At 50.7% G+C, this 11,626-nt stretch overlaps 1 protein-coding gene across 1 annotated transcript; it reads right to left on the reverse strand.

Moving 5' to 3' along the window:
• Positions 1-514: 514 nt before the first annotated feature.
• On the reverse strand, positions 515-4,827 carry SOX7 (SRY-box transcription factor 7). The gene is made up of 2 exons (XM_056488311.1): positions 4,443-4,827; positions 515-2,518 (listed from the first exon to the last, which is right to left on the reverse strand). Exons 1-2 carry the CDS (start codon positions 4,666-4,668, stop codon positions 1,593-1,595), a joined length of 1,152 nt encoding a protein of 383 aa, XP_056344286.1. The 5' UTR covers positions 4,669-4,827; the 3' UTR covers positions 515-1,592.
• Between the last annotated feature and the right edge of the window lie 6,799 nt (positions 4,828-11,626).

Genomic DNA, 11,626 nt, shown 5'->3' on the forward strand with positions numbered 1-11,626 from the left:
CTTTTCAAGGTCCCCACGTTGAGGAGCACCTTAAAAAGTGAATCAGCCCAAACTGGGAAAGAAAAGAGCCTTAAAAGTGACTAAAACCCACGCTCCAGGCACTGGCACTCACTCCATAAACTGGCAACATCATTTGTGCTCACCAGGACACCAAAGGCAAAGCTCTTGACTTCCCTGTAATATGGAAACAGGATTAAAAAGATCATATCTGAGAGAGATGGCAAAAGCAGGATTAAGCACAGTGACCTGAGCCCTGAGACACTCCATGAAAAATGAGAGTAAGCACTCCTCATGCCCTGAGTCTGTTTGTTAGAAAGTAATCCACAATTTGTAAAGATAACCACAGATCTTCGTTTTATTTATAAAAAAAAATGGAAGTAGAAAAATTTGGCTGAAAATACCAACAAACAACAAAGACAACAACAAAAATATAAAAAATAGCACTTGCAGGGGAAATGTTTCTGTTTTGAAAACTGTTGTCAATAGCGACAGCAATTTAAATCATCGAACAGTCTCTTATAAAAACATATTTATTTAAATTAAATACTTTATGCAAACTCGTATCTACACTCATTCAAAATGCATAGAGTCACACAAAAGAGATGGAATGTATTAGCTTAAAAACCAGTGAACTTTTGGGGTTCTTTTTAAAGTTTTCTTTGCAATTATTATTAATACATTTTGGGGACTGAGACCAGGAAATCATAACCACGTTACTAACTAACCATTACCAAGTGCCATACAGTAAACACTAAGATTAATCATGTCATATAACTGATTTAAAATAAAACTTCATCTTTATGGAAAGGAAGAGAACTCGAGCAATACAAAATCGGAGGTGGGTGGTGGGGGGGAGAAGGAATAATGGAAGGAATAAATCAATGTACAGCTTTATTACAAGCAATAAAACGCCAGAGTTAGGAGAGGCATTGAGCACTGTGGCTCCAAACACGGAGCCTTCCCCTTTGGAGGAGGTTTGATAAAAAAAGTGTCTGCTACATCATCACCTCTTGGCCAAAATGTTCATCCCAGGACCTGCTCCCAGGGGTGGAAGCTTTCTTGATTTTACCCCAGTCCAGAGCAGGCTCAGCACCCTTGGGGCTGGTGTCCATCCCCTCTGGGGTTCCCCTAGGGGTGAAGCCCCCAGTCCATGCTCTGGGGCAGGGGATGGGGGCTTTAATCCCCGTTGGAGTGATCAGGCAGGTCAGACCAGAACCCAGAACCAGCTCCTAGACCTTCCCCAAAGCCTTCCCTTCTCCCACCCCTGCCTCTCCCCCTTCCAGGGGGAATTCAGACCTGGCGTTTGCGGGGTGCTGCCACACTGCTGACCCCAAAGCAGAGCTGGGGACGCCCCAAAATGAGCGGCAGCATTGCTGTGCATCCCTGCTTTGGCAGAGGGACTTGGCTTTGTGGGGAAGTGCCCCCTGGCCACGGTGGGAGCAGAGCACTCCAGCTTGGCACGGTGGTGAGCCAGCAGCCCAAATCCTTTAGCTACAGCACCGAGGAGACTCCGGGGCCCCGGGCTCGGTCACCCGAGGGACGGGCGGTGTCCCCACGCCTCGGAACAGCGCGGGCTCCTGCTGGCCGGGCTCCTAAGACACGCTGTAGCTGTTGTAGTAGGTGGCCGTGGCATCGGCCAGGACGGAGGAGATGAGGCTGTTCTCGGAGCTGTGCGAGCTGCCGGACGCTGGGACGTGCCCGCTGGCCAAAGCCCCGCCCTGGTGGCCACCGTGGTGGTCAGCGTGGGGGTCAGCGTGGGGGTCAGCGTGGGGGTCAGCGTGGCCGGGGTTGTTGAGATACTGGTCGAACTCGTTGCGGTCCATCTCGCCCAGCAGCTCCGCCTGGCTCAGCTGGTCCAAGCTGTCGAAGCCGTGGTGGTCGGGCGGCGGGGAGAGCTGGCCCAGGTGGGCGTGGAGGCTGGCGGGGGGCAGCGAGGGGAAGGAGGGCGTGTAGTAGCCGGGAGGAGCAGGAGCAGGCAGGGAAGGGCAGCTGGAGGCCGGGGGCATCATGCAGGCGGCCGGCTGCGGCAGCGGGCTGAGCGGGTGGGGGCCGCGGGGCAGCGCGTACTCCGCCGAGAAGGGCGAGCGGTGATGCTCCTCGGGGCAGGGCGAGGAGAAGAAGCTCTGCTCGGGGTCTATGGCGTCCAGGGGGGACATCTCCGGCGGGGTGGGCAGCCCGTAGGGGTAGGTGTCCACGCTGGCGCTGCTGCCGCTGCCCGCAGCCTCCCGGTAGCCGCGCACGGCCGGCAGCCCCGGCCGGGGCTGGTACTCACCCGGGCCCTCCTTGTCCCCCCCGGCCCGGCTGCAGGTCCGCTTTTCGGGCACTGAGTTCTGGTCCCGGCTCAGGCTGCCCAGCAGAAAGCCGGGATCCACCCTCTTCCCGATGCGCTTGACCTGCTTCTTCCGACGGGGCCGGTACTTGTAGTTGGGATAATCTTGCATGTGCTTCACCCGCAGCCGCTCGGCTTCCTCCACGTAGGGACGCTTCTGCGACAGGCTCAGCGCCTTCCAGGACTTCCCTGAAATGCAGGACACGCTCCCTTTAGCACCCGCAGCCTCCCAAGGGCGCCCGGTATCCCAAAAATCCCGCAGGAGAAGAAGGGGGGAATTGGGGCTGCTATGGGGTCTCTGACTCACTTAATGCCAAGTCCCCACACAAGGTGGGTTTAGGGTTAGTAAATAAATGCAGGCAGATGAGCTCTGCCAGCTCCATGAGCCTGGCTGTGGAGCAGGGACAGCCAAGGCTGTGCCTGGCTGAGCACAGGGCCAGGACAGTGTGTCCTTTAAGGTGCCCCAGCCTGTGCCCTGCCAGGACTTGCAGCAGGGCACAAGGAGACCTGGGCACTGTGACAGCTGGTCTGGATGGTGGAAGGTGTCCCTGCTTAGATGAGAGGGTCTTTAAGCTCCCTTCCAACCCAAACCATCCCAGGATTCTGTAATTCTATGACCTTGCTCCTCCCTGATTGAGATAAAATGTCCCCAAGACACAGGACAGAAAAGCAGCATTGGGCAGGGGGTTTATCCCACAGTGAGGCTCCTCAGGGTGAGGGGGAGAAATGAGGATACAGATCAAAGCCTTTGATGCCTTCCCATGGCCTGAGACAGCAGAAATAACACTAATAAGCTGAGATGCTGCATGGCAAAGCAGCAAGGAGAAAACCCAAACCACCAAAGAAAACACCACAGAACTGTCCAGGGAAACACAAACTTTGGATAAGAGGTTGGGCACAAAGCCGTGTTGCAATTTGAGCAGCTCTTTCTCAGGCTGTCTGGGCCCATAATTTCGGTTTGCCCTCTTGGTTTCACATCAAAATGGGGATTGGGAGAAAAGGAGAAATAGTAGATGGGGGGTGGGAAACAGAAGTGTGTTCGAAATGGGTTGTGATCTCCCAAAAGTAACAGCAGAAATACACACACACACCCACACCCCAGCCGTGTAGCACTGGGACAAAGTGGGACAGGCCAGGAAAACCCGGGGGTCCCTCCTTGCAGAGCAGGGCAGCACCGTCAGGGTTTGCAGCAGAGGGGTGGCAAGGTGCCTGTCCCCCGGGATGCAGGACCATCCTCAAGCTTGGAGAGCACACCCGAGGAGTGGCTGCACACCTGGAGAGTGGGACAGCTCTGGGGTGACAGGGTGGGTGCACGGTGCTGCTCTCGGGGTGCAGAACTCCATCAGGTTCTGCAGTCCTAGGGAGCTGCCCCGGGCTGGCTTTGCACCCCAAAACCGGCCAGGTAGGTGCAGGGTTGGCACCCCCAGTGGCATTCCCACTCCGGGGAGCTGCATTTGCACCCCGGGATAAGCGGGTGGGTGCACGGTGCTGCTCTCGGGGTGCAGAACTCCATCAGGTTTTGCAGTCCCAGGGAGCTGCCCCCGGGCTGGCTGTGCACCCCAAAACCGGCCAGTAGGTGCAGGGGTGCCCTCCTGCTGTGTGCCAGACCCGGGCAGGGCTGGCACCCCCAGCGATGGCAGTGGCGCTGGCATTCCCAGTCCGGGGCGCTGCATTTGCACCCCGGGATGAGCGGGCGGGTGCCCGGTGCCCACTCCGGGGCGCTGGATCCGGACGGGATTTGCACCCCAGGAATGGCCGGGTGGGTGCCTGGATCCCCATCCCAACGCACTGAACCCGGACGGAGTTTTTTTTTCCCCTCCAGGGACCGCAGGTGGGTGCCTGGGGACCAAGCCCGGGTGAATCCTCCCGGGATCGAGCGCTGGGTCCGAGTGTGCATCCCATGCCCGGGTGGGTGCGTGGGGCAGCGCTTGGAGCCCCGGGAATGCCCTGGTGGGCTCGCGGGTACCGAATCCGGACAAGGCATCTCCCCCGGGCACCGAATCCCGCCGGGGTCTGAGCCTGGACGTCACCGGCTCCGAGCAGGGTTTGCACCCCAGGGATGCCCGGGGGGATCCCCCACCTCCCGCTGCCCCGCGCCCCCCGCGCCGCTCACCGAGCATCTTGCTGAGCTCCGCGTTGTGCAGGTCGGGGTTCTGCACCGCCAGCCGCTTCCTCTCGTCCTTCGCCCACACCATGAAGGCGTTCATGGGCCGGCGGATGCGGCTCTCGGAGCCCTTCTCTCCCTGCGACGCTCGGGGGGGTGGCCCTGGGGACAGCCCCTCGCCCGTGTCCCCCTCCAGCCGCTCCGGCCAGGGGAATGTGCCGAGCAGCGCTGCCATGGCCCCCCCGGCCCCCGCGCTGCCCTCGGGGTCCCCGCGCAGTCCCAGCCTCCTGCCCGGCCTCTCCCGTATTTATGAGCTCCTTGGAAAAAGCCTCCTCCAATGACACCGAAGGGACTCGCTGCTCCTCCTTGTTTGCAAACTCCTCAGCCCCGCACCGGGATGGTGCTGCGAGAAAACTTCTCCCCACCCCTCTGCCCGGGGGGAAGCAGCACCCCCAGCACCCCCTTTCTCCTTCCCACTGCCCCCCTCCCCCTCTTTTATTATTATTTTTTCCTTATTTTGCCCGCTGGAAGGGCGTGAGGAGAGAGCTGGAGATGTCCCGCCCCCAAACAGCTCCGCTGCCTCCCTGCACCTCAGAGACCTTCAAACTTTAAAGGTTAAGAGAGGAGGTAAAGGCACTGAAAACTTGGAAAGAAAAGGGAAATATCACCTAAAGGAAGATCCCGCTGGGGTGCAAAAGCTGCAGGAACCCTCTCTGCCAAGGGAAATCAAGGCACGGGTCCCACAGGCAGGGAAACCTTTTCCCCATTTCTCCTGCTTTAACCACCAGCCCAGCTGTGCTTTGCCCATCCCATGTGGGTTTCACCCCAAATTTTCAAGTCCCTTTGTATGGGATGGAAAGTAGGACACAATGAACGTGCCTGGTCGGACTCCTAAGGGAGATTTTAGGGTAAAACAAGGCAGGGATGGGGCTGGGCACAGCTCAAAGAGGGTGAAACATCCCCATCCCTGGACACTGGGAGACAAAGGATCTTTTCCTTGCTGCTGCTTTTTATGGAGTGCTGCCCCATCCCGAGAAGGATGGAAGTCCCAAAGCACAGTGGGGCTCCCCATACCCCCAGCTGGGTGTTCACAAGGGTGGTAAAATCATCCAAGCAGCATTCCTCTCACTAGGACAAAGCACTTCCAGAAAGGTGGTGGCACCGAAAATCCCCGGCCGGCCGCCCTTTCCCGGCTCATCCCTGCAACCTGCCCCGGGGGATGGATTTGATGGCTGGATTCCTTTATGATTTTGACCCTGGGGCATGGGGCTGCAGCGTCTCCGCTTTTCTGGCCGTGGGTTTCCTCTCGGTGCTGCCAGAAAAGCAGCGGGATGGGATGGGATGGGATGCAGGATGGGCCGCGGCTGCCCCACCTGACCCGAGGCAGGGGGAAAACCCCGGCGCAGATCCCGGGGAGTTTGGGCAGGTTTCCCACGTGCCTGGGTGTTCCTATTGACTCTTGTCAGATTAGGAGTGATGGAGAGTGTGAATGTGAGCCGGGCTGGATCCGCCTGGGCTTCCTGGTCTCTCCCTTCCCTCTGCTCTGCCTCTGGTTTCTTGTGGGTTGCAGCGATTTTGGGGTCAGGAGAAGCTGGAATCTGCCAACTTCGCTCGCAACTGAAGCAGCAACTGCCCTCCCCGAGCTTTTCCCCGGGACTGAACTAAAACCCTGCGGAAGCAACAGCATTTTCCAAAGGAACTGATTAAATCTATTGAGCTATTTACAAGTGGGCTCCATCAGAGCTGCGTTATCTGGGAATACAACAGGAAGGCAACTTCTCTTAAATCTAAAAGGCGCAGGAGATTTCCTGCTCTCGGGACAGATTTATAAACCCTTTCCACACACACACACAAACACACACACCGAGGAGCTGCCTTTTATCTGGGCTTTGGAGCCGGGCACGCTCCTGGGGACAGCTTGTTCTGTCCCAGCAGCTCCAGCTCTCTCCCCAAGTCCTGTCTCACGCCTCCGGGTGATGGGGCAGGGAGGGAGGATGCCAAACTCTCCACCCTGCTCTCCCCGGGTGCATTTTGCAGGCTGGAAGTGCTGCAGAGGTTGGCAGTGAGAATTTGGGAATAAAACTTGGAACAGCCTTAATTTTGTTCAGTTCCCTTTAGGGTGGAAGTGCCCTGAAAAAGAGGCTGCCCGGGGTTGCAAGGTTTTATTTTGAATAGGGCAGTGGCTCACTGTTATTTTTTAACCCTCAGGATCTGGATATCATAAATATAAAAACACCTCTGTGGAGGCCCCAGAGGCCAGGAATTTTTTTAGTAGCAGCAGCAGCAGAATTTTCCTTCCTGGGAAAAAGAAAGAGATGGATGAATTCCACTTGATCCCTTTTACAGGACTGCTTCCACCTTGCCCTGTGTTTGCACATGTTGCAGGATGGGTGGAAAGGTTTGGGAGAGGATAGAAACCCTGAGCAAGGACAGGACCTGCTCTGCTGCCAAAGCTGGGAAGCTCTCAGAGCTCCTCTCTGGGTGTTCCTGATCCTCATTATTCCCTCCACATCCTGGGATAACATTTGCCCTCCCAAAGGCACCACAGGGGTCAACTCGTGGCTTTCCAGAACCTCCAGAGACACAATCTGGGGCTCCTGTGTGGTTACAGCACAAAGAAATCCAGCAGAATATTCCTCATTTGGATTTCCACCCTTCCCACAGCCCCCACACAGAATTTTAACTGCAAACACTGCTACTATTATTATTATTATTATTATTACTATAATCACCTTTTTAATTTTTTTTTCCCTCTTCTCCCCCTCTCCTGCAGCACCTGGCATTCTGATGGCATTAGCAGGGAGGGTTTCATTCTGCACCCTGCCTAAAATGCTGGTCAAACCTGTCCTGTCAGAAGCTCCCACGTTACATAAAGGAGGCTGGGGCCATGTGAAAATGCCACCTCTTAATTGCCACCGGATCGGGGTAATTAGTCTGGAAAAACCTCGGGATTACCTTTTATTTATTTTTTTTATTTTTTTTTTTGTGCTCACCTTCCCTGCTCTGCTGTGAGGCTTCACCTGTATCTGGGGCACAGGAAGCAGCAGAGCTCTCCCAGGGCTTTGGGAACAGGGAAATTACGGCGAAAATAGACGGAGCAGACAAAGGGGGGAAGAAAGCTTTGTTCTCCCCCATTTTCACAGATGGGGAACAGTGGCAACAACTCCCATGGGCCAGGCAGAAAATGAGTGGCTGAACCCTACATGGGTATCTCTTTAAAAAGATCCCTCTTTTTTTCTTTTTCTTTTTTTTTTTTTTTTTTTTTTTTTTTAATCTGGGGCGGGGGGAAATGACATCTGGAATTTTACTCCTGCAAAGGGAGGGTTTGTTTTCACTCCTCCCACCCCCACCTCGCACCCCACCAACCTTCAGGGAGATTAAAATATGTGAGAAAGTGCAAATCCTAAATTAGCTCAATATTCACATGTTCCTTAATTATTGATGAAACTCTTGGCTCCCAAGGGGAATTTTTGCAGAGAGAGCTGGGGGTTCCCAGCAGAAGATTCCCTCAGTGCTGCAGCTCCCAACTCTGCCCACTGCCCATCCTCCCTGATTCCACCAGATTTTCCCCTGGGATTGCTACCTGGACCATCTATTTTCTAGCTAAAAATCCCCAGAGCTTTCCCACATACAAAAAAATGCAGAAAACCTTCCCGTTCCCCTTCCCAAAATGCTAAATTTTTCAGCATGGTGCTGAATATTTCTGCTCTTATCACTTTTAAATTGCAGTTTGAAGGTTACAAAAACATGTATTTTAGTGCCTTTAGGTTAAAAGGAACTACATCTTTAAATTTATAAAGATGGATTAAGATAAGAAAAAAATGTATTTGAGTGATTCAGAAGCAGATTTTGGCTCGCTGAGGAATGGAGGTTCAATTTGTTGTACAATATTCCCACTTCTGCCACCACAGAATTGTGCATTTGTACTGCATTTCTCAGTCCCACATGACTAAAAATTTGCTGATCCAAGAAAAAATGAGTTTATCCCTGGATGGAACAGACACAGAGATAAAATCCTTGGTTATTGTCCCAAGGTCTCTGAGCTCTGATCCTTCCTGGGGGTTCCTGCCCAGGAATTAGGCAAAGGATGGCTTTGGGTGATTCCCACAATCCTCACCCTGTTTCCAATAGCACACACCATTCCCAGATGTTTTTTCCCAGCCAGGTGTGATGCTGGGCAGTGTTTCCAACAGACTTTGTGTGGTTTCCCTCTCTTCCTGGAGCTTCCTTCCTTCCCTCAGCGCTGGCAGGTTCTGAGTTGTGCCTTTTGAAGGTGGATGCTGCAACAGCTTCGGTCTGGTGTGTTTAAACAGGAGAAAATTGGTTAATTAGGCTGATGAATGCAGCTAATTGTCCTTGCTGAGAGCTGAGGAGCTGGAGGCAGGGAGCACCAGGGCAGCTGAAAGAATTGCAGCATGGGGACAATGCTGAGCTGTCCCCAAACACTTCAGAGCCACAGGATGGTTTAGGGTGGGAAATCCCTGAGAGGTCATCGAGTCCAACCATTCCCCAGCCAAGGGGAAGACACTGCAAGACACCATTAATGATTTCAGAGCCACCTGTGCTCGTGTTTAAGTGAATTTGAGTCCATTCAGAAGCAGCTGCTTTGTGATTTTTGTGAGTTTAAGGGGCTGCAGCTTGTTCAGAACAGGGATCAGAGCTGGGAAGGGGCTGGAGCTCCAGGAGAGGCTGAGGGAGCTGGAAAGGGGCTCAGCCTGGAGAAAAGGAGGCTCAGGGGGAACCTTGTGGCTCTGCACAACTCCCTGACAGGAGGGGACAGACAGGGGGGTCAGGGACTGCTCCAGGGAACAGGGACAGGAGAGGGAACAGCCTTAAATTGTGCCAGGAGAGGTTCAGGTTGGACATCAGGAAGGATTTCTCCATGGAAAGGCGGTCAGGCATTGGCAGTGGAGTCTCCATCCCTGCAGGGATTTCCAAGCCCTGTGGATGTGGCACTTGGGGACATGGGGCAGAGGTGGCCTTGGCTGTGCTGAAGGAATGGTTGGGCTGGATGTTCCTAAAGGGCTTTTCCAACCTCAGTGATTCCATGGTTCTCCAATTCCACCTCTGCTTTACCCTGGCTGTGTGTGAAGCATCAGAGCTGGAACACCTTGGGAGGAAATTCAAGGAATTCTGCTTTTACCACGTGTCTGGGCTGTCACTTGGGGTGCTCCAAGGAAATCTCCTAAAGTTCACACAAATTTGGGTCCAACAACGGTACAATGACAGATTTCCCAGGGTAGCCTGGTGCCTGCAGGTGTTCACAAACACAAACCAACCTCCATTATTGCTGCTCTGACATTGCACTTGCCAATCACCTCCTTGGCCGTGGATGTTGCAGGGAATTCTGAGCCTCAAAGCCAAGAGCAGCCAAATCCCTGCAAAGATTGGAACAGCTCAGGAGAAACCAGGGCTGGAATGCTCCCAAAGCAAAAAGGAAAATTTCCTTCAGTCACTGCTGACCCAGGCTTACCAAAAGTGAAAACATTTTAATATCTGCGCTGCTCCTGCCTCCTTCATTTCCCAGTCTCATTTTCCTTGGTGCCCAGGTAATTTCACTGGGAGCCACCTCATTCTGTGAGCACAATGGGTGAGTTTCTAACAAAGGGCCCTGGAGTTTGGAAGTCAGATTTTGGCGGAAATGAAACCAAGTCCTCCTTTGTGCTCGCGTTCTGCTCATTCCACCATCTGGGCGCTGACGTCATTCTTTTTCTTGTGCTTTCTAAAAAAGGCCTTCTTGCCAAACCCAGAGCTGGGTTAAAACCCAACTCAAAACCCACTAGAAACAAAAAAACCCAAATATATATATATGTAATTTATTACTCTGAAACATGCTCCCCTTGTTCCAATCATCCATTTTGCTGGGCAGTATCTGGTATGAAGAGTTTTCATTGAGTAATGCTGACCACAAACACAGAGCAGAGCAGTTAAATCAATTGTTTCTGTCAAATACAAGCAATTTATGATTTATGATTATTTATTTATTATGATTTTCCCCTCCTACAACCACATGCAGAGCTTGGGACACATTAAAATCCCACATTTCCCAGGATAAAGTGCTGTGTATTTATTGCAGAAATAGAGAATCTTCCATTGGGAGCTGATTCTTCCATCTGAGCCAGATTTAAGTACTGGGTATCCTGAATTAACCAGGATAAAGGTTTATTCCTGTTTTTATTAATTTTTATTTATTTATTTATTTATTTATTTATTTATTTAAAGGTTTATTCCCGGTTTTATTTATTTATTTATTTATTTATTGGTTTATTCCTGGTTTTATTTATTTATTTATTTACTTACTTACTTACTTAAAGGTTTATTCCTGATTCTATTTATTTATTTATTTATTTGTAGGTTTATTCCTGGTAGGTATGTATGTATGTATGTATGTATGTATTTATTTAAAGGTTTATTCCTGGTTTTATTCATTTTTATTTATTTATTTATTTATTTATTTATTTAAAGGTTTATTCCTGGTTCTAAAGGTTTATTCCTGGTTTTATTTATTTTTATTTATTTATTTATTTATTTATTTATTTAAAGGTTTATTCCTGGTTCTATTTATTTATTTATTTATTTGTAGGTTTATTCCTGGTATGTATGTATGTATGTATGTATGTATTTATTTATTTATTTATTTAAAGGTTTATTCCTGGTTTTATTCATTTTTATTTATTTATTTATTTATTTATTTGTTTGTTTGTTTATTTATTTATTTAAAGGTTTATTCCTGGTTCTATTTATTTATTTATTTATTTATTTGTAGGTTTATTCCTGGTATTTATTTATTTATTTATTTATTTAATTAATTAAAGGTTTATTCCTGGTTTTATATTCTTCCTGTAACTAACACTGGAATGTGGCCAAGCACCCACAAGAATCAGCACACAGAAACACCAAAAAATTCACAGAGGGAACAAACAAACAAGCCCAGCAGATTTTGGAGAAGGAAACCTTATTCCTTGACTAGCACCTTTTTAAACTGAAATCCCAGAAAGCCTGTAAAGTTTAGTTGGCTTAAGAGTTAAAAAATAATAATTGGAAACAATCAGGCTTTTGGATTCTAATAACAAAAATTCTGACTTGTGGTGAGCAAGAAATCAGGAGGGATGCTTCAGTTTAACATAAAACATTATTTTGCTGTCTTCCTCCACTGAGGAGATGATTTTTTTCACCTCAAGCATGGAGTTTCC

This window comes from Oenanthe melanoleuca, chromosome 3, assembly GCF_029582105.1.
Source record: "Oenanthe melanoleuca isolate GR-GAL-2019-014 chromosome 3, OMel1.0, whole genome shotgun sequence".
Lineage (NCBI taxonomy): Eukaryota > Metazoa > Chordata > Aves > Passeriformes > Muscicapidae > Oenanthe > Oenanthe melanoleuca.